At 44.2% G+C, this 22,392-nt stretch overlaps 1 protein-coding gene across 2 annotated transcripts in view; it reads left to right on the forward strand.

Moving 5' to 3' along the window:
- Window positions 1-22,392, forward strand: part of MTDH (metadherin) — a 462,606-nt gene that overhangs the window by 280,866 nt on the left and 159,348 nt on the right. For both annotated transcript variants that reach the window (XM_069621403.1, XM_069621404.1), the window contains one exon: window positions 6,477-6,601. In XM_069621403.1, the coding sequence (XP_069477504.1) occupies window positions 6,477-6,601 (125 nt within the window). The remainder of the gene's footprint in view (window positions 1-6,476; window positions 6,602-22,392) is intronic.

Below are 22,392 nucleotides of genomic sequence, written 5' to 3' on the forward strand. Positions count from 1 at the left end.
TCTTCTGCGTTTCCTGTTGTGTCTTTGAGTAGCAGCTTGATGTAAGCCTATTTGAAGGCCTGTGGTACTTAACCTGTTGAGGTTAAGGAGATTCCTGTGGTATTCCATGGGTGTTCCTTGTTTAAGAAGTGTTTTGTAAATGTCTGGGGGGCAGGGATCTTCAAGAGAACCTGATTTGTTGCTTTGGACGAAAGTTTCCACTGATATTTCTGGGAAGCTTCGTAGTTTGTTTGGATGTTCCTCGTGGGTGTCGGTGGGGTTTGAGGTGTGATTGCTTGGTCTGTTTTGTATGGTGTGTTGGATGAAAGTTATTTTGTTTTTGAAGTGGTCTCCTAGGTCATCGCATAGTTTCATCGATGGAATTGGCGTGTTGTTGCAACCCGGTGGGTTTTTTATTTCATTTATGATTTTGAAGAGTTCTTTTTGGGTGTTTGGTGCTTTGAAGATTCGGTTGTTGCAGTGTTTCATCTTTGCTTTTTGTATTTCCTTTTTGTATGAGCAGATCTGTTGCAGGAATTTCAATTTGTTTGCAGTGGTGGTATTGGTCCTCCGTTCAGATTCTAGTTTTTGTTTTTTTTCTTTTCATGGCACTGAGTAGTGGAGTGAACCATTTTACTGTTTCCTTACGTGATGGGGTGAATGGCTTTTCTGTGGCAATATCATCTAGGGTTGTTACGATCCAGCTATGGAGCAGGGCAACTTTTATCTAGGTCAGCCTCTTCCTTGGTTGTTGCTTGTGGTTTGCTGAGTTCCAGGAGCTCGGTAAGGTTGGAGTTTTTTATGGTTCGCCAATTTCTTTTCATCGTGATCAGTGGTTTTTCTTGTTGCTGCTTTGTTGGAGTGGCCGTTGTGATTATGAATGGAATGATGAGGTGGTCGCTCCAGAGTATTTGAATTGGGGGTGGCGTGGTGATGAGATCCTTGTTGGCAAAGATTGCATCAAGTGTGTGCCCTGCCGAGTGTGTTGCTCCTTTCACTAGTTGTTGTAGGTTCCTGGCTGCTAGTTGGGCGGTTAAGGATTTTTGTGTGGTTGTGGTTTCTTCGAACCAGATGTTGAAATCTCCGAGGATGATCAGATTGTACTTGATGGCTAGGATGGTGATTGCTTCTGTGAAGGCGTCTACGAAAGTGTATCGTAGGTTGGCGGTCTGTATATCGGTATGAATTTCCGATTCGTTTTGGGGTTTACTGATAGCCGTAGTATTAACGATTCAGATTTATCGATGTTTAGTGAATCTTCCATTTAGATGGGCAGTTGCTCCTTGTGGATGATCGCTAAACCCCCTTTTTTGGATTTCCTGTATGCTTGGATGCATTGGAAGTTTTCAGGCAGGCAGTTGTTGAGGGTGATCTTGTAGTTGTCGTCTAGCCATGTTTCGGTTACAAATAGGATGTCTATGCCTCCGTCTGATAGGTCGTATATTTCAGTTGAATGTTTGGACATTGACCTTGTGTTTATTAAGTTACATTGGATTCTTCGGGTGTGATTTTGTTTTGTGGTTATTCGCTGTTCCGGTTTGTGGCTGTCCGGTCGTGGTGTTTCCGTATTGATGTTGGTAGGATGAAGCGGTCCAATAGGTTTATAGCAGGGCTAAGCAATCGTGCTGTTTCTGCTGTGATGATGCTTGGTTGAAGATCAGCAATGGCTTCTTCATTGGGTCCGATTGTTAGGTTGAATGTAGCATTGTTGGTTGTCAGGGTTTCGTCGTGTTGTGTGGGATGTTGTGGAAATCGATGGTGCTCCTCTGTTTTTGTGATGTAAGGGGTGATGGGGTTGGAGTCATCCACTCTCTTGTTGAGTGCTCCCGTCTTTTTTCCGGGTGTTTCGGGAAATTCTTTGCATGTCTCGAGGTTTCCGTGTTGAGGTGTCGGTGTTCCGTGGTTGGCGCGAGATAAGGTGTGAGGTATAAGGATTTTTCTCTTACATAGTTTGTTCCGGTTATGACCGCGTTAGGTGTGTTTCCTTCCAATGAAGCTGCTTCTTCTGGGTTCTGTTGGTGTTGTGTGTTTGCGTCACTTGTTGCACGATCTTGCTCTCTTTCTCAGCGTCCTTTTCTGGGTCGGGCCATTTTTCAGTTCAAGGTGCAGACGTAGTAGGGTAGTTGGTCGTCTATGCTGTGTTGTGCAGGCACAGTAATTTTTGGTTTTGTCTTCTCTAGATACACTTGGATGCTCTCTGGCTCAGTCTGTCATTTTTTCGGTGGGTAGGGTGTGTTTCCTAAGGGTGCACTGTCTGGGAAGGATTGTGGCCGTTCAGTGGTCTGGTGGTATCAGACGCAATTAAGCTTGGTAGTGATGGGTTTCAGGGAGTAATAGAGTACCGAAATAAACACAACTAGATTAGGGGCCCTGTATAGTGGGAGAAAGGCCCACACCTAAGAGAGTGACAAAGTACCGAACCAAACAGAGCTAGCTATGAGGGTCAGCCGAAACAGTGGAGCACAATACCAAGCACAGCTAGACTTGAGTCCTTCACTGTGGGAGAAAGGCCCACGCCCAGGAGAGCAACAGGGTATCAGACCAAACACAGCTAGATTTGAGGGTCAGTCGAGACAGTAAGTAGAGTATGATACCAAACACTGCTAGACCCGAGAGGCCCACGCCCAAGAGAGCAGTAGAGTGCTGAACCAGACAGTTAGATTTAGCGGTCATTTGAAACAGTACTGTATGATACCAAACACAGCTAGATCTGGGAGTCCTGCACAGTGGACGTCTCCCTGAACGCGGTTCACTGCGGTGAGTAAGCCATGTAGGATTAGGAAGGACATGTACTAGTTTAGGAGTGAGTTTGAGGGGCGCAGTTAGGACTTACGCCCTTAATGCAATCTGGACACAGAAGTCCTGCTAGATTTGAGAGACAGGCCTCTCGATGCAATCTGAGTATCGTACAATGCAATATGGAGATAGAACCCCAGCTACGCTTGAAAGACCGGTATAGTGGGAGAGAGGCCTATCAATACATTCTAAATATCATACAATGCAATTTGGAGACAAAACCCAACTAGATTTTAGAGTCCTGTATAGGTCTATTCAGAGGAAGGGGGTTGGGGAGTCTGTGCCTAGCCAGTCAGATTGGTACAGTATTAAATAATGATTAAATTTGAGGTTGAGTGAGAGAGAGAGATGCAGTGGGGAGTAGTCACCTTGTTTGCTATGGGTTTGGTAAGTGGCTCGGAATCTAAGGTAGAGTAGTTGCTCTACTCCTGACCCAAGCCACTCCTACCTTACTGGTCCTTGTAGTTGATGGTTGACGGCTAGCCACTGGCTTCCCCTTATGACACTTCTTGGAGCCGCCTCTGTTGGAGTGTACTTGACCTGAGTTTGTATTCTTCCTCCTAATCAAGGAGCTATGTAGGTGTTAATTTCCTTTTTTTCCTTTTTTTTTATAATTTCTGATATTTCTTCATCTTGCTCAATATAGGGTTGATTTTTCTTTCACTGATTTTTCTCATTGAGGTCTTGTCTGTTTTTGTTTCGTCATGGACACAATTAGTGGATATCCTTTTGTGGTTAGCTGGTGTTTAGTTTGGGATGCTTTTCACTTTTTGAGGACATTCACGCAGATTCAGCACATGCACTTAACATGTCTGATGGCCATTATGGGCAAGGAGGAATTTGGTCCTTATGTTCCTTTTGGAATCTTGCTTGGCCACATTTTTGTAATTTGTGGCCTTCAACAGTCATTAGCGTCACCTTTATTGTTTCAAGGGCCATCTGATATGCAGTAACATGGGTGAACTTTGTTTTTTAAACTAGGACGGACACTAAACTCATTTTACCTACTTTTCTAACCCCACCCTGAACCCCCCACCACTTAACCTTACCCCATCCCATATTTATTTTTCTGTATTTTTTCACAAAATGTTAATTCTGTATTTTTTTTCTTTCAGTAACAAAACTGGATACCCTTTGAAAGAAAACAATATAAGATCACTTTGTAATATACTTTGGGTGGTAAACCACAGTTACCTTAAAATAGCATTGATGGTAAAAAATCACTTTGTAAAATCATATGATACATATATGCAAACTGTTCCCAACTTTTATAACTTTATTCCAGCCTGTCTTAATGAGTCCAGCCCTCTTATGTGAGTTCAGCTGGACCTCCAGGGGTGGAGGCTGAAGGCAGGATACAAGGGTCTAGTATTGCAGAATCCAGCCGGATTCTCTTCCAGTATTGCAGTTAGGTAAAGTTACAAAGGCAAGGTAATCGGGGTGGTCCCTTGTAGGATTGCCCGAAGGACCGGTGTCCTAAGGCACGGTTAGAGTGCAATGTGGGTACCTTCTAAATATAACTCTATGGGCGACCTGGAGGGGTGCGAGATAAAGCGATCTGCAGCCCCCAGGATCAAGCAAACAACCGACAGGTAAGTTGTACCCAGGGGTTGGACAGTACCTTCAGGTGAAGAAGCAGTAGCTGCAGGACGGTTTCTGCGGTGAGGCGATAGCAGATCCGGTCACTGGTTTCTCTGTCTTGGCGACAGACCAAAGGGACTTCAGTGGACCTGGCGACAGCTCTAGTGCAGCTGGATGCCCAGCAAAGGATCTTTTTTGTTCAGGCTTGTTGGGGCCTTTTTCATGCTGTTGAAGGGTAGTTGTCGTGGCGGGTTCTCATATCGGTTTCTTGGTCCTCATCTCGGGTGAGGAGTTTCAGGCAAACCACACTTGGGGAGACGATGTAGCAGAGGTCCCAGGGTATTGGCGAATTGCAGGCCGTGGCGGGAGCAGCTCTTCAAGGGATGGTGCAAAATGCAGTTAATCTTGAGACTGGTTAGGCCCATCAGTATAAGGGAGGATGTCGCCTACAGATCTTTACCTGTTGTTTAGATGTTGAGATCAGGACAGCAGCAGTTACTCAGCTGGCAGTTGCTGGTGTCGTCCTTTGTTCTTCTGATGCTTCTGTTTCAATTGTCGACTCTAGGTTTCAGTTCCAGGACGTCTGGATTTATGCAGGAAACCTGGCTAAGTCCACCAATGGTATCCCATGCACCATTCAAACTTGGGAATGGCTGTCCAATTCGTACAGCCAACCCTCCCAGTCTGAATTAGTTTCTCTCGTTCACACTGCAAGGGCAGGGGAGTTTGTCTATCTCGCCCACGTCCTCTCCTGCCAGTCGCTCAAAGGGTCCTCTGGCTTTCCAAGGGGAGACAAAGGGACAAGAGGACCCTCCCCCGCCTAGCAAGGTATAAGAAGACATAGGAAAGGACAGGCCATATTGTTTAGGGCTTAAAGTACAGCCACCATTTTGGACAAATTGTGTCCCCTACCGCAGCTGCTCAGACAGCCTGCGATTTTAGAGTTGTAAAAAAAGTACACTGCCACCAGTGTAAATGTATTGACCTGTCAAAGTAACCAAATTGATACTGGAGAGTCGAGAAAAGGGATACATTGAATACCCTCTAAACTCAACATAAGATGGGGGTGTGTTGATCTCGCAAAATAACTGGTAGGATTAAAAAGTATCCTGCCTTGTTAATTTTATTTTGTCAAGTAAAGTAAAAACAATCTCAAGGAAGCTCGAAGCCTTCAGCAACACTGCACATAAAGTGTTGTGGGCTGCTTTAGTACACTGTAGATGCTTTTTTTTAATTTGAGGGAAGCATGACTCTGCTAAGAAATACCCAAAAGAGGTAAACAGGGTGCCCATGATCAGAGTAAAAGAATGAGTGAGTGTGGGGAAAAAAGTTCCCACTCACTCGAGAGAATCAGTCAAAAAATCCAGGGGTCCAGCATTAAGTGCATGGGGACTCGGAGGTGGAGAGAAATGAATCACACAGATGTAAATCTACTCGTGTGACTGCTGAGCAGCATTATCTGTCATAACTGAGCGAATGTGAATAGAAAGTGACAGTTTTGGGATCTATGGGGGATATTGATACGGTTTTCCAGGTTAGCTGTCTGGGGCTGCTTTGGGCGTTTGGCTGTGCGATTCCTGGAGGGGTGCGAATGGTTTATGGTGAGTGGAGTTACATGGTGATATGTACATGGTGAAGCATGGGCAAAGTTGACTAGCCCTTGGCCCGAACAGGATCAAACCAGCGTGGCCATTTTCTTTGACTACCCTTCACTTAAGACGCCTGTGGAAGAGACACCCTGTGGCTAAGAAGGGAAAAGATGGGGCAGGCCTAAAACGTGAGGTTTAGGTCACATGACCTAGATCCACTTGTATCAAATGTGAACAGAGGCTGGAAGGCTCCTTAAATGGGATATGGGGGGGTGGTGGGGTCGGCAATACAAGAAGGCACTTTCATATGAGACAAAGGCCAACTACTATCTTTAGTGCAACTTCAATTATTGACTGCATGCCTTCACTGTGATTTTTACTTGGGTGATGTTACTTTCAGTCTAAACAGGCAATTTCTTAATTATAAACTCAGATCTTCCCTTTTTCATTGCTTGTCTGCATTTTTCCAGCAAGGCTACTTGTTTCTATTGGGCACGTTTTATTTAAGTAAACTTCATTTTTTATGACTAGATGGGCTTAATTGTGCTGAGACTAGTTCTGATTGGAAGGCACCAGCAGAGGAATGGGGAAACTATAATGAAGTGGAAATACCAAATCTTCCGCTGACCGAAGAGCCATTAGCAGATGTTCCGAAGGTCAGTATAAACTTGCTACTTAAACAAATTTTCAGATTTTTACAGCCAAGTGGCAAAAGGAAAGTGGAAGGAGATAAAACTGTCAATGTTATTCTTCTAATAAAACCAAGGAGGAGACTGGGTTAATTTGATATAAGTAACTTCATGTACTGTGAACTGGCAAATGCCTCTACACCTAGATCATTGTTAAAATGAAAGAACTCTTTCTAATTTAAGTCAATTAAAAATGTTTAGATTTTTTTTTCTATTTAAATTAAGTGAAACAATCAACACTGCACTATGTATGTCTGTGACTTAATTTGTAATGTTAATAAAATGTTGCACCATTCCTTAGTGTACATGAAAGCCCCAAGATGCCCTGCAGTGGCAGTAGCCCTTCATTTTTTTGTTTTTCACTTGATGAAGATGGTCCTGAAGCCCAGTCCGTGGACCATGGACTAATTTACTAAATTATTTTATTTACCCAAAATGACACGTGCAAAGATGGCAGTTATAGCTGAGACTAAGATCCGAGCTACCAAGGATAATGAGGGAGTCTTGGCTAATGTCTACAGCCACAGGCAAACACCATACATCTTTGAAAGCCCAGTGACACTGATTTATTTCCTCTAGCACCCAAGTGAGGGGGCGGGCAGAGGGCAAGACAAATGCAAAATGTGTACAACAGTTGTCTATCATGAAGTACAATAGGAATGCTCAGCCTATAGAGAACACTAAAAGTAATGGTAACTTAACTGGTTCAAGGAAGTAAGCCGTCTTTTCAGTAAAAAGAAAGGACTGTTTAGTAGTTTATAGAATAGGCAACACTTGCAAGAGCTTCGCTCCTATATAAAGCCCCAAGAAAGATTTCAGAGCAATCCTACATCCGAAGAAAGAGAACAAGTGGGTAAAATGAGTATTCTTTTAAATATATTGTTGGTTAAGCATTGGTGCAGTCCAACTGGTGTGGGACTACACAAGACTTATGTCTTGCTATTGGGTAACCCACCTTTTAATATAGGCTTGTACTACACAAGTTGGTAGTATGACGGAGAAGCCGGGCTTATCTTTAGAGGGGTAATGTGAGCTGTAAAATGAAGTACGTAAATGCAGGTATCAAAGTAAACACTTACACACTTAGTTACAGTATAAATATTTATTTATATATACAGATATTTAAAGCAGTCTTTAAGTTGCAGCAACTAATAGTAACATTAATCCCAAGTTAGGATTCAATTAAAAAAGAGAACAAAGCAGGTGAGTAATTCTTTCATGTTATACATTTTCCAGCACATAGTAACGTCATTTGAGGTCAGTAATAGCACTTATGTTGTGTCACCTTTGCGGTATTGAGTTATAAGGGAGGAAAAGGTTAGTTTTTAAAGTTTATTTTGTGTGTTTTAGCCAAAATCTACTTTTCTCAATGTACAAAAAGAGAAATTATCATGAAATTACAGTTACATTTTCCATATGTTTTTTAAAATGGATTATAAAATTAGCACATGTCATAAAAAGAATTATGAGACGGGACAAAGGAAAAAGAAAAAAAAAACAGATCAAGATTTAACACCCTTCTGTAGTACTTATGAATTTAAAAGCTCCAAATCGCGAAGGAATGTTAATATTACCCCAGTCAGATATTTGTGATCCCAGAAAGCTTGTGTAAATATCCACCACTCCTTATCCACAAATCTCAAGAACTTAGACTGCCCGGGCACTTACACAAATAGGGTGGCTATCAGAATATGTCTGAGTGTCTCAGCAAGCCCTTGATCACATCGTTGGCACTTATCACTATACAAATTCTTGTGTCTAGAGTGGAGAATTTCCCGTGTTGATAGTAGGTCTAACCTTAAATCATTCCTGCCTCTCATTAGGAAAGCGGGATAGGTAACCTAGTAGGTATCCCTGCGGCTTGTCATATGCTAAATTAGAATTAGACCATATTTTTGACCTTAAGTCATCTTTTTTTTTATTCAGTCTTCTCTTTTTAGGCACTTTTTTACAAGCATTGGATTGTTGATGAGGTCAATCAACCACTGTTAATGTGTAACTAATAATGTTATTGTTGGGCTGCTTTCAATGTAACTCTGAACCAAGCCTACCTACAATCTCTTGTAACAGCACCTCAATGCCTCTGGGCTGTAGTGCGCTCTACAAATCCAAAAATAAATTACTTCACTTGCGCAGGAATTCAAAATCTCTGGTGTAATTCGCCAGACCAGATGGAAAGGCATTATCATTTTTAGCTAAATCTTTTTTCAGATCTTCGTTCAGGGAATTCGCTTGTGGTTCACAAATTAGTTGGAGAACCGATGGTGGTCTCCACTCGATATGTGAGCGGAGGGAAAGCTGGCCCAATTCATAACTCAAAGCGGAGCTGGTGAGAGACCGAGGAAGTGACAAAACATTTTTCCACAGGACGCCCACCAATCTTTCCCAATTTATTGTGTTAATTGCAGGATTGACATCTACACAATATATCAGGATGGGGATTACTTTACTGATTAAATATATCAGAGGTGTTAGGCAAGATTGTATGCAGTACCCTTAGAGTGCACTACAATAATCTTGACCTCCTGACAACAGGGACCCAACCTTTGGTATAAGTCTGAACTACACAGTTTGGTATTGTGGATGAGCAGCCAGGCGTATCTCAAGAGGGGTCAATGTGAGCAATAATGTTGTGACAGTTTCATAGTGGCGGTTATTCAAAGAAACACTTACACTAAAGGTTTCTTGATAAAACCAATTAATTTATTGCACGGTCAGTTGTATAAGCCTTTTTCAGAAGGGAGCAATCTGCAGAGAAAACTTATAATACACTTCAAACACACACTCTGTTTTTCTAGGACACTGGACATGATTTATCACTGGTACATTTAGAGCAATACTGAGTTGGGTGTCAAAGACAGAATATAGAGGAATAAAGCAAAGGTTAACAAATAATTCATACAGGTAAGTACTTTTAAGAACCTTCCAAAGCAGAGTAAATTAACAGTCGGAGGTAAAGAAGAGTCTCAGGGAGCCAGGAACCCAATGTTAATTGCACAATGTCAAGGGGAGCTGAAGATCATCTTTGCAGGTAGGTAAAACGTCTTTCACCATGTTTTTAGCAATGTTTGTGGAAAATTAGAACACTTGAAGGGCCACAAGCTGGGAGGCTTGTGAGGGGCAAAGCTTTAGCAACTCTGCAAGGTAACCAAGACAGGTCTCAACTGAGGGCAAGGCAGGCTACACAACAAGAGGTAAGTTCTTAGACTTTAACAGTACCTCTGGTTAGAAGCAATGGTTCCAGCTGGTTTCTGTTCCTGTGCAGCTCTGCAGATCCTGTTGTTCCTGAGCCTCAGTTGTGGGGACAAGAGGGAGGATGTCTGGGGATGCTCTCCTGCGATGCTATCATTGGCCATTAAAAGATTCCATTCATATAAAAATGACAACCACAATTGGCTATTCGGTGTCGGTTCCCTCCAAAGGTCTTTGTCTATCTGTGTTTTGATACACTGGGCATTTAACTCTCCTGTCAGAATAATACTCCCCGTCTCAAACTGAATGTGCTTGGGTCAGGACCTCGGCCTACCGATTCAGGAAGGCCGGCAAGGGAATAGTGCAATTCCAGTAAATACCAATCGCACTGAGTCCTACCCTTTTTGGGTCCCCTAAATTTGGTGGCTATGGCTAATACTCCCGGGGTTTCATCATTGACATCATTGACTTTCCGTATGACTGAAAAAATGGAATTCCGGAGTATGATTAAAATTCCCCCCACAGGTCGCCCCTTTCCTTTTGTGCACGGCTAGCTGTTCTATTATAGTAAACCCGTCTATCTTAAATGTTTGTTTTAACCAGGTCTCTTGTAGAGCTATTATATCATAGTTGCCAACAATCTCCTCTCTAATTTCCTTGTTTTTAAACGAGCTAGAGCCCCTTGTGTTCCTGCACAGCCACCTTAGATCTGTTGCACCTAGGGTGACGCATCTGCCAATCCCAATTTATGGAAGACCTGAGCGATTAACTCTGGTACCAATAACCAGAGGTGTTGGCGCTTTGTGACTAGTTTAGGTGATTTTTGTGTAACCATTCTATCCTTTGGGTTGGAAATGGTGTTTTTTGTAGCATCATGCTCACATCACAATCTGATCTTTCCGGAATAGAACTTCAGGGACTTGACTTCTCTCCCTGATCGCTCATGATTTCCACCAATACTTCTATACCTAACGTCCTGAGTGCCGGTGCCAGGATTGCTTTTGTTCTGAGTCTGGATTTGAGGCCCTTCTCCGTTATGCTATAATTTCTGTGATCTCGAAACTTCACTTCGGTATCCTGCGAGGAGTAGAGAAATAGCTTGTCTACTTGGCAGAAGATTGATAGTATTCCGCTCCTATTTAGAAATGTTAATTTGTTCCTCACATCAATACGTTTAATCCAGATTTTTGAGATGGCAAACGGATTCCGGTCACAGTCCAATTCCGCTGCTGCATTCATTCCCAGAGTCCTGGGTATCTCTGGGTCACTCACGAGGCTCCTGTGGGTGAACTGTGTCTACTCCTTCCTCTTCCCCCTGGGCGTATACTGTTTTCTGATTCTGCGATCAACAGAGTTGTCTTGATATTAACTAAACAGTTCTCCGGCCTAGGATTAGCTAATTCCTGCACAACCCTAGTCGTTAAATCGAAATCCCTTTATCTTTCTTGCGTCAGTGGAATATAAGACAATGTTTGGACCACGATAGTTTTAGAGCAGCCCTTCAACAGTAATTATCTGCCTGCTTTTTTCCATATGCCCTTTTTTGATGCCCCCCTGTCTCTTTTGTATTTGTAACCTGTTAGGTTGAGAATTGCTTTTGGGGGTATTAGCAGTCGTTGAGGACTTACTGGATTTAGGCGGTATTAGCAGTCATTGAGGACTTAATGGATTTAGCCGGTATTAGCAGTTATTGAGGACTTAATGGATTTAGGCGCTATTCTGAGGGTCAAAATAGCTTTTACGAACTGAACTGTGGAAGATTTCTTTTTCCTAGGTGTTTTGTGGTTTTTTTGAGGCTGATCTTAAAGCTGTGATGAGGCCTGATCCTCAACTATGCCTTTCTTCTTTTTCTTCCTTTGTTTTACCGTTAGTTTTGTTTACTTTATTTTTGTTTACCTTTTGAGTCTGCTCGACAATAACACCATCCGTTTGGATGATGCGGGCAAACTTAATTAATCCTCATCCTCTTCTAGGTCACACATTTGAGCCAGTCGAATGAATTGCTCCATGACTGATTTGGAGGGATGTCGTTGAAATCTGAAAATGCCCTCCCATGAATATTTTCCCCTCTCCCCATCCCCTAGATACAATCTTATATGGACCTCATCTCGCAGGGAAGTAACTGTTACGGGGGCAACTGCATCATGTGTTGTGAACGAGTTCCCCCTGATAACCTGTGTACCATTTTAGTAGTTCCTTGATTGCTAATTTTAAATCGGCGAGAGGAGCAAACAGACCTTCATTGATAGCTGATTTCAGGCCAACTATGGAACATTCGCACTAGGTGGTGTTAACTTCCCTTCTTAGTAGCTCAAAGACATTTACCAGGGAATTAAGAACAACATTCAATGCTGGCAGAATGTTCATTCTCCCCTCTCGGTTGGTCTGATTTATCCTCCCTGCTACTTTGAGACCCCCTCAGTTGTCTCTGATGGTAAAATATGGCTGGAGGCTAGGTTTGATGGTAAGGGAGTTGATATAGTAGTGGGGCAAAGTAACTTCTTATTCTGTGATTTTGGTGAACATCTAGTACTCTCTCCCAGATGACTCGCATTAGAGTTGCTCATAAGGTCCTCTAATTCGAAGAGATTGATGTCCCCGACACTGCAACATTTCCTTCTGGGGAAGACCTTTTCTTTTCATGGAACTAGCTGTCAATGTGAATTCTAAACCCTGCATGCAAGAGGGTCTTGGGTTCAGGATGTTTATTGGGGGATCAGGACAGCTTTCTAGTGCAGTTTATCTATCGTGCACTAACAATATGGACTTTGCCTAGTCAGATGAGGGTCCCATTTTGTGCAATTCAGATGTGACAACTGAGGGAGAGGGATAATTTCTAGGTGGATTCCCTACCTCCTCCAGATTATCAAGTTCAGGTGGTCGCTAAACCCCCACTAAAAAGAAACTAAAATAGTACATACTGACATTTCGGAAGCTACAACAATACAGATACTATAGAAATGGCTCTCCCCACTTTTCACAATCAAAAACAGTATTCAAGAATATTAATAGGGTAAACACAATCTTGGCAGCTCAAAGGCACTAGGCCTGCAGTCACCTGCCCTCAATAAAAATACTTTGCAAACCTTCTTGAAGTGCTGGCAATTGTTTCAAAGGCACTAAATGGCCCGCAGTCACCAAAGCAAGTAAAGGTTATCGGAGAATGAGGGAGGCTCAAAGGCTGCTAATGCCCACAGTCATCGCCCACAGAAAAAGAATAGACAACCTCTTGTAAAAGCAAATATGTCTTTGGCCAATCTTCTGTTGTAAATGCAATCGGTTCATAGGCACTCTACAGGCCCGGACTCGCTGTCACCCAGAAAAGGCCTGTCTGATTAACACTTGGGTGGCTCAAAGGCTTCTGGTGCCTTCAGTCGCCTCCCACCGGGAAAAAAATAGTGTTAAGACAGGTGTCTCTATTTAGCTCATCTAAAATGTGATGCCTTCAAAGGCACTCTACAGGCCTGCAGTCAACGTCGCCTGGAATGGTCAGTTTTAACACTATGGTGGCTCAAAGGCTTCCAATGCCTGCAGTCGACACCTGACTGCTAGAAGTTGAAAGTTGCTGAAGTATTTGTGTCCTGAACTCCAGTGGTAAGAATACTAACTCTGCCTTGCTGAGGCACTCCCAGCCCGCAGATACCGAAGCTGAGAAGAGCAAGATGATGCCAGATTGCTTGGGCTCAGGCCATAAGCATCAGCATCCCTGAAGTGACACTGTAGCACTTCTTCTGAGGAAATCCAGGACTTGAGCCACAAAGTTGAAACAATTGACCTCTGGGGGTGTGCTTTCAGTGTCTGTCTGTGATCTCCAGATAATGTATGATCTTTAGCGAGTTATTGTGCCGCTCTTACTGCTTGATCTAGTGCATGCGATAATTTTAGAAGCTATCGCAACTCTGTTTCTTTCCTTGACTGCAAAGAGTTGAATCTCGCATGCAAGACCAGGTTGCGTAATGCAGAAAATTATTTGAATTGGGAGGAGATACACTAGGGATAGTATTACTTGCACGCCCTGTCGACGTCCCTTTTTGACTTTCGAAAACTGTAATACTCTGCAGCTTCCACTAGAGTCGGCCTATGCATAGCATGTAAATCGAAGCAGATACAAGCATCAAAAATACGTTTTCGCTGAGTAATGTATCCCATATATATTTAGTGCGTTTGGCGTGAGCACAGTTAAAGAAAAACAAAGTTTCTTTTTGTTAGGGAGAATTCTCTGTAAAGGCTAATTTCCCAAACCTAGTGAGTCCCTCAGCAGCTTTGCTGGATTTTTGGGGTTTATTTTTTTCTCCTGCTAAGAGTGAGACTCTTTTTCTCCCACTCTTAGACATGATTTGAGATCCTTCGACTTTGTAATGTGTTTTATGGGTTATGGAGTCTTTTACTCCATAGGGTTTCATGTGTTTTTGGTAAGTGTTACACAGCACCCTCAGTGCAGTAACACAGGGGTGTCATAGTGACCCCCAAACATAGACTCCATACCCTGGGACTGACTACTGTCTCCCAGGGCATGTAAAGTCACCATTGACTTTGCTAGTCTTAAATTGTGAACAGAAAAGTACAAACCATCATATTGTGGAAGTACTGGTAGGGATAATTAGTTTGCCCCGGGGTCTGTTTGTCGAGGTGGCACTGTGCAGTCCCCCCTCGTCGAGTTTCTGGCTGGTGGCAGTGGTTACCACGCAAAATATTCCACCGGAATATTTCCTATGGGATTTTCCCATTCATTTTAAACGCACCACTTTTTTTGGTGCAATGTTAAAGATACCGCTGGGTTATTTATTTAATATTTATTCCCCGGTTGGGCCTTTTTGCCAGGACTTGGTTTTAAAATGGCGTTTGTGTTCGCTTCTGTAACTCCAACCCAAGTCGAGCCCTTCGTTCCACTTTTGGCAGGCTTCTGCACAGAAGCCTCCGAAAGTGGTGCCACTCTGTCTGGGTCTACAGGATGTGTGGGAGGGGGGGGAGGATTTAGGCACCCTGGACTGAGTTGCCTCGGCAACTCAAGTCGCACTTTTGTGTTATTGGCCCAGTGGTGAGCCATCCGGCTCACCACTTAGCATGTTTGAGTGACAGCTAGGACTGATGAATGAGGGTCTTCTGCATAAAAGCAGGGCTTTGGGGACTGGAACTTCAGAAGTCGCCACAGGACGTAAAGAATCCGAAGAGGGAGCAGCTGAGCTGACCTGCAACGACGACACCACCACTGGAGCCCTGCTGAACCGCCTCACCACTTCCCGACGGAGAAGATCTTCATCCTGGAGATTCTTCTTCCTTTGAACTGGTGGGGTTAAGCAGTTCGCCCTCTTCTCACCTTCCTGGATCGTCTCGTGGTCGAATCGCCCATGCCAAGCACCCTGGCGGCTGGATAGCCACGCTTCACCACTACCGAGAATAAAAGGGTAGTACCTTTTAACCGGGAAACTCCGCGGCTGGTTTCTTCCCTGGCAGTGCAACGACCTCCAGCTTTTCTCCACGTCGAGATCTTCTCTTCCCCTGGATGAAGCATTGACTTGCAACCGCTGCCAGGAACAACTGCCCCCGCTGGAGCTTTCACACCATTTCAGGGACTGTGTGCCGCCTGGTCTCCCTTGCAACAGACTGTTCAAGGTGTCCCGTAAATCCTTGACTCTGTTAACTGACTCTCTGAACTGATCCAACTCTTTTTGAACTACCTGCAAAGACTTTTAAAGTATTATTCAACTGTGTGATCTTGGACTCATTCCGCCTTGTTCTCTCCAAAAGTGGGCCTGGCCTATGAACTTTCTTGCTTTACAGTAGACCCTGCCTTTCCTGACTTGCTGTGGTTCTTTTAAAAGTGTTGGTATTGTGTGCTTTCCTAATTCTGCCTTTTCCCTCCCTTTTTAACTAACTTATTGGAGTGCCATCTTGGGTTAAGCGCTCACCTGTGCCTGCAAATAAGTGGTGTTTTTACTAAGACTTGTTCAATAAGTAATCGGGGATATATATATAGTGACTGTTTGAACTTGCTTGCCATATTAGTGTTAGTGTATTTTTATAAGTGTTTTTAAATAAATAATTATATACTTTTATACCAAAGCTTCTTGAGAGAAGTCTGACCTCTCAGCCACAGCTACCAGGTAAATCTGGGTGGTGCAGACTGCTTCCAATTGGGTTTACTGCCAACACCTGTAGTCCTAAGCCTTTTGCAGTGGTCCCTAAGGGAACTCCACAGGTTTCTGCCTAACACTTCAACAGAAATCTGCAGAGGATTCGAGAGTCTGCCTTACTCTAATTCCAGGGAGCAGCGTTTGGATCTGGCATGGCTCCTTCTCGGCTTCTTTATTATTATTTAAAAAACAGAAAAAAACACTTGGTGGAGGGGGGAGGTGGGGTCCAGGTGTAGGTACACCTCCCTGACTTCCCCGACTGCCTCTCGGAGCCTCTCTGCACCACTCCACGGAGTAAGATGTTTTAAGGGCTAGCTCCGCCTCTGCTCCAACAGAAACTGTAAACAGACTTCAAACATTAGTTAGATCAGAGAATAAAGGTATTCTACAAAGTTAGATTCTCACCGAGGGATGCAGTCAGTCTTTTATCCCAGGAACAAGTGTTCATCAATTACAATCTGTAAGGGAAAAAGCACCGCCAAAGCCAAAAGGTTCAGAAGGGGGGTGGGGGGGCCTTTAGGGAGCCAAGACAGCCAAAGTCAATAGGCCAGTTCAAAGTTCTGATGCGCTCGTCTTAGAAAATGTTTTTAAATAGTAAGAGAGGAGTCGCCTTGAAGCACAAGTTGAAAGGCCAGTGCCAGTGAGTTGAGGTGAATTCTAAGAGGGTAAATGGCACTCCCCATGGTAGGAAGCACCACAAATGGCAAAAGGTTGATGTACCCCCAACCCCCACAGTACCTGTGAACTGAAGAATTTGTTCCAGCTGGATGCCTTTTTGGTTGCAGTGTAGCAGCCCCTTGTTCCTGGTCCTTGGTCGTGGTGATGAAAGGGAGGACGTCTTGTGGGCTCCTGCGGCAGCACTCAAGAGAGGGACTCAGAAGCAATGGATTCTCCTTGATTCGGCAGCTTTGTGGCTTTGGTGCCTTTTTCCCAGCACCAAAGAACGAACAGCTCCGGTTAGAAGTTACTTGATCCCTCTGTCCTGGACTCTGTAGGGTTTTCTGGATGCCCACAAAATTTTGGCCAGATTCGCACTTTGGAAGACAATGCACTCGATGGTCAGGGGTCCCCAGGTATTGGGATTCTGCAGCCTTTTAAAGTCACAGCAAGTCAGGGGTTGAGCCAAAATGGAGTTGGTCTTGAGGCTAGTTGGTCCCACTAGCCTAAGGGAGGAAGTCGTCCTGTGCGGGTCTTTCCAGTTGAAACGAAAATTGGATCAGCACAGCTGCAGAGCTTCACTGGGCCCTTTGTGGTCCAGGATGGTGCTGCTTCACATCTTCTTCGTCTGATGATGTCCTCCAGTGGTTGACTCTGCCTCTAGTCCCAAAAACCTCACCTTTTTAAGCAAGTTTCCATTCATTCACAGCCCTAGGCTGTCAATCACTTAGCAGGGTGGCTGTCCCTTAGGACAGCCAGCCGGTCAACGGGAACTGGTTTCACTCAGGCACACCTAGAGACAAAGGAAGGGGAAGTTTCAGAAGCCCCCCTCACTTCCTGGCTTTCCAGAGACTGGAGCCTGGGCGGGCTTGAGGGCTGAAACCTGCCAAAGGCAAAATGCACAAAGGACCCAAACCCGATTCAGAGTAAAAGCCCAGAAGAAACTAACCGACAACAAATGGCGAAAAAAGATGGCAGCCATTTTGGGAAAATGGTCACCTGTGGGTGCTGTACTGCAGCTGAGGATTCAGCCTGCAGATACATGGCACAAGTAGTAAAAAAGAAATCACTGCCACGAGCCATTTAAGTGACATGAGGAGCTGGATAAACAAGTTAATATGTAACCCCCCAGCACTACATAAAAGGTGGTGTGTGATGGACCCACAAAGGAAAAAATAAAGAAGACAGTCATTTTACTATTCTTGCAAACAGTAGTTCACCCAATGAAATGTAGTTAAACATTGAGAAATCCATGGGACTCTCGTGGCACTGCACAAAAGGTGCTGTCACAATGCAAAAAGCAGATGCCTATGGAGTTTACCAGACTCCACAAAACACTAAAACACAAAATTCCTAGTCAGAAATATCACGAGTGAGAAAAAAAAATTAAAAAGCCCTGAGTGCAGCAAAAAAGCTGGGTGTCTTGAAAGGGAAAAGGCACAAATGAAAATTCTCCCTGACATATATGTTTTAATTACATCAGATTTTACCCCACCGCCCCCTTGCAGGGCGGACGTTGGATGCTTCCAGACTTATTGTACTTTAAGGTGAATATAGGTGGCTTCCTGGGATGCCATGTGCTGCAGCAACAGGCAACGCCAGGTTTGTGTCCTACTACAAACAGCAACTCTGCCCCATTGAGGTTTAAGGGTGGTACTAGAATGTCACTCATGTGCTGCATAAATCCTTGCAGGTACTGTCCCCTCATTAGGCTCCATGGCCACATTTTTGGTGTGCACCTTTGCGTTTACCTCATATGGCTTCTAAAGGTGGCTAGTGCCCTAAAATGGCCATGCCTTGAGATTTTCGCTGGCCACATTGTAGTTTGCCTTTTTTTCCTACTCTCTTGGGTAAGGGAAGTCTTTATAAGGTAATCCACTTGCCTGGAAAAACGGCAGCATCTGTCTCTCGCCAGAAAGTCTGCTCCTAGCACGCATGTGAACCAGTAGTTGGCCCGGATTCCACAACTACTGACTGTTTGAAAGGTGCAGATCCTTTCCATTGTTGAGCTTGGACAGCTTGAATTTTGGATAAAAGGAGGACCTCTGCAGCTGTTCTTCAGTTCTACGTTAGAGCCAGGAAACCCTCAAAGAGCAGCCTGCTGAAGATTACTCCTGAAGTGGCCCAGCATCCCTTCCAGTGTCCGGCCCTGTGAAGTCCTGCTCCTCTGCCTGATCTCCAAAGACCCTGAGCGGTGCTTCAGTCCTTAGACTAGTAGGAGCCACTAATCATGATGCCTTCTCAAGGATCCAGCCCTTCAGAGCCTGAAATGTCCCTGAACTGCCTGGTGGACTTGCTTTGCCAAAAGCGTTGCTGTTCCGCAATATTCAGAGACTTTGGGGGTCACCAGCTTGTGTGCCACATGTTGTCGCCTTCTCCCCGAATTCCAGCTTCAAAGGATCCCCGTCATGGAACAGCTGCTGTGACGAACTGGAAAGACGCAAGTCTTCGCATGCAAAAAGGGATTGTCGCTGGATCTCGCTTTGCTCCAACCTGTGAAGTGTCCCAAAGATCATCATTGGATTCTGCACTTCTTCGCCACAGGGACTGCAGCTTGTATTTGCACCTGACAGGGAGAATTCCACCTTAATGGTCTCTGCATATCATTTGTTACCCCATCCAAATGTACCTCATGATTTTCCAAAATGTTAATGTTCGTTGAAATTCTCTGTTCTCTCCAATGCTGTTAACAAATCTGAGGGGTTGTTTGGCGAGGATTGATGTAGTAATCCTGTGGGAGACTGCACAACACGTGTCCTCTTGGTATTGGGTAATCCACCTTTTGGTAAAGGCCTGTACTACACAAGTTGGTAGTGTGACTGAACAGCCAGGCTTATCTCAAGAGTGGTAAATGTGAGCTGTAGAGCAAGTAAATCCACATATACGATTAGCCAAGTAACACTTGTGCTCAAGGTTTTTGTTATAAATAATTATGAATTGAGTTAACAGTTGTTTTTAAATAAACGTTCTTTAAATAAGGCTCTATATGCAACAATCAATGATGCAGATCCTGGGTTCCTGGGCCTCAGTCGTGGGGATAAGAGGGAAGACGTCTGGAGGACTCTTGCGGAAGCAATTCGGAGGTCTGTAGCAGCTACAGGCTCTTTTCAGATCAGCAGCACTTTGCGTTTTCAGCGCTTGGTAAACGGCACCACTGCGGATCTTGAATACTGGTTGGGCTTCCTTCACTCCTTGGGTCCTGCACCCTGGTGAGGAGACTCGAGCGCCGGTCGTCCTGCTTCTGGAGGGTCCTGGGGAGATTCCTGGAGCTTCTGGCCGGATCAATGACGTTGCACTCGACTATGGATTTCTCGACCCCTGGCACTTGGTTCCAGCAGCAGCAAAGTACAGCCAGTCGGGGAAGATGGTCCAGTGGAGTTCGTCTTGGGGTTAGTTGGCCCCACTAACCATAGAGAAGACAACGTCCCTTCCGGAGCGCGTCTCGTCGGTCAGAAAAAGGAGTTTCAGCACAGCAGGGCTTCACAGGGCAATTCAAACGTCCAGGAGGATGCAGCAAGCTTTGTTCACTGTTTCTTTGTTGGGGGGGGGGGGTTCTTCCCTGTGGTCGACAGTATTCAGTCCCAAAACACTCACCTTTTAAGCAGGTTTCTCCCATTCATGCACAGCCTTGCTGTCGCTCAAACAGCAGGGTGGTTGTCCTGAAAGGACAGCCAGCCAATCAGGACTGGGTGCATTTAGGCATTTCTAAAGACAAAGGACAGGAGTTTTCGGGAACCTCCCTCACTGCCTGCCTTTCCAGACATACTGGAGCCAGAGGAGGGTTTCAGTACTGAAGCCTGCCAAAGGCTAAACTAACAAGGGCTCAAACCTCGCTTGGCAGGTAGAGTAAAACCCAAGAAAGACCTCACAAACAGAAAATTGTGAAAAAAGACCGGGCCATTTTGACAAAATGGTAACCCAGGGGTGCTATACTGCAGCTGAGGATTCAGCCTGCAGTAGAAAAGCCCAATGGTAGGAAAATTAAACCACTGCCACCAGCCATGTAAAGTAGTGAGGGTAACATAAATGTTACATGAGTAGGTAGGAATAGGGGCTACTAAGTAAGTCCCCAGCACTCCTCCACATAAGATGGTGTGTGCTGGACCTTCAAAGAGAAAAGGTAAGAAAGCCAATTTCACTCTACTATTCTTGGGAACAGTAGTTCGCACAAGAAAAGGTATTTAAAACATATGAGAAATCTATAGGGATTTCTGTGACACTGCAGTGAAGGGGCTGTGTGTCACCATACACAAAGTAGATATCTATGGAGTTTGTCAGACTCCAAAAGCAAAGGAAACATGTACTCCAAATAAGGTCAAAACACAAGTGAGGGAAAAAGGGCTCACTAACTCCAGGGTTAAAATTAAAGTCCTAAAGTCGAGCAAAAGAGCTGGGGGTTTCTAATGTTGGAGGAATTCGGCACTAAAATGAAAATTCTCCCAAACGGGTGTGGGGTATTTGGTGTGATCAAAGGTTATGTTATGATGATTTATACTGCGCACCACTGCCATTTGCATGGTCTCCAGGCACTAGCACAGCTGTAAGTGGGTTGGTGGGGTTGGTTAGTGACGAATGGGGATTTCTTTTCTCTTCTGTTGATGCTTTCAGAACCAGGAGAAACTGGTGTCTGTTCAGGGTGTTCTTTGTTGTGTGCACTGTGCTTGTGTCCGGAGGGGTAGCGTCCAGTGTCTGGGTTGTTTGTTATTTCTAATTGTTTGGTCTTATGGTGTGATTAGCAGTGGGTGTGTGGTTTGTGTGCAGTTTTGCTTGCCCTTTTGACCATGTGTAGTATTAGAGGTATGCGGGTGTAGAAAAGACACTGTGTTGTGGGGTGGATGGGGTGGTTAGTTGGTGTCTGTTTAGCTCTGGGAGTGTGATTGTTCCCTTGTTGGTTCTTTGATCCGTATTGTACAAAGTTTGCTTTGGTCCCAGAGTATGGTTTATGGAGGTGCACAGTTTTATGCTTGTCTCAGTTACAACAGTTTTTCTGAAATCCAACTAAGGGCTTAGTAAAACCATTCAACTGAGGCAGTACAAGACGCCACTCTTAGTATGAGGCTGTGCCACTGGAGTTCAAGGTAGCGTCGATTGAGCATCCAGGGTCATTTTAGGAGACAGAGGGCTGTAGAATCGAGAAAGACATTGTAATACAACTAACTGGTCCAAAGAAAAGAAAACACTGTTTTATAAAAAAATAAATGGTTTATTTAAATTCAAGTAGGCCCAGATAAATCCTGGGGAAAAAGTACTATCCCAGATCATATGAACACATTATAGAAAAACACAAAACTATGCTTGAAAGTACACAGACCAAAGCATATAACCTAATTTGGAACACCTAACAGGATTTCTAGGTAAGACCAACCAATATTAAATTTTTAGATTACGTTCAGTAATATAAGGTTAGTAGACCCTATCAGTAGTACAGTGACTCTCGGCAAGAAATCATAGTAATGTATTATCAACTGGACAATTTACTTTTCTGATGAGGATAATTCTCAGAAATGTGCTAATTCCCCTTCTACTTTAGAGACCCCCATCACTTTTTCTGGACTTTAGGACTTAAAATCTTTTACCTGTAGAGCATGAGACCTTTTTCCCACTCTCTAGTATTTTTGTGATTTGAACGGTTTCTTTTGACTTTGGAGTCGGACAAACTCCATAGGCATCATCTTTACATTGTGCACCCTCAGTGCAGTGACTCAGGGAATTCTCTTAGATTGCCCAAAGGTTTAAATCATTTATTTTGGTGAAACTGTTTCCAAGGGCAGTGAA

The sequence above is a fragment of the Ambystoma mexicanum genome, chromosome 5q, assembly GCF_040938575.1.
Source record: "Ambystoma mexicanum isolate Mex_15411 chromosome 5q, UKY_AmexF1_1, whole genome shotgun sequence".
NCBI lineage: Eukaryota > Metazoa > Chordata > Amphibia > Caudata > Ambystomatidae > Ambystoma > Ambystoma mexicanum.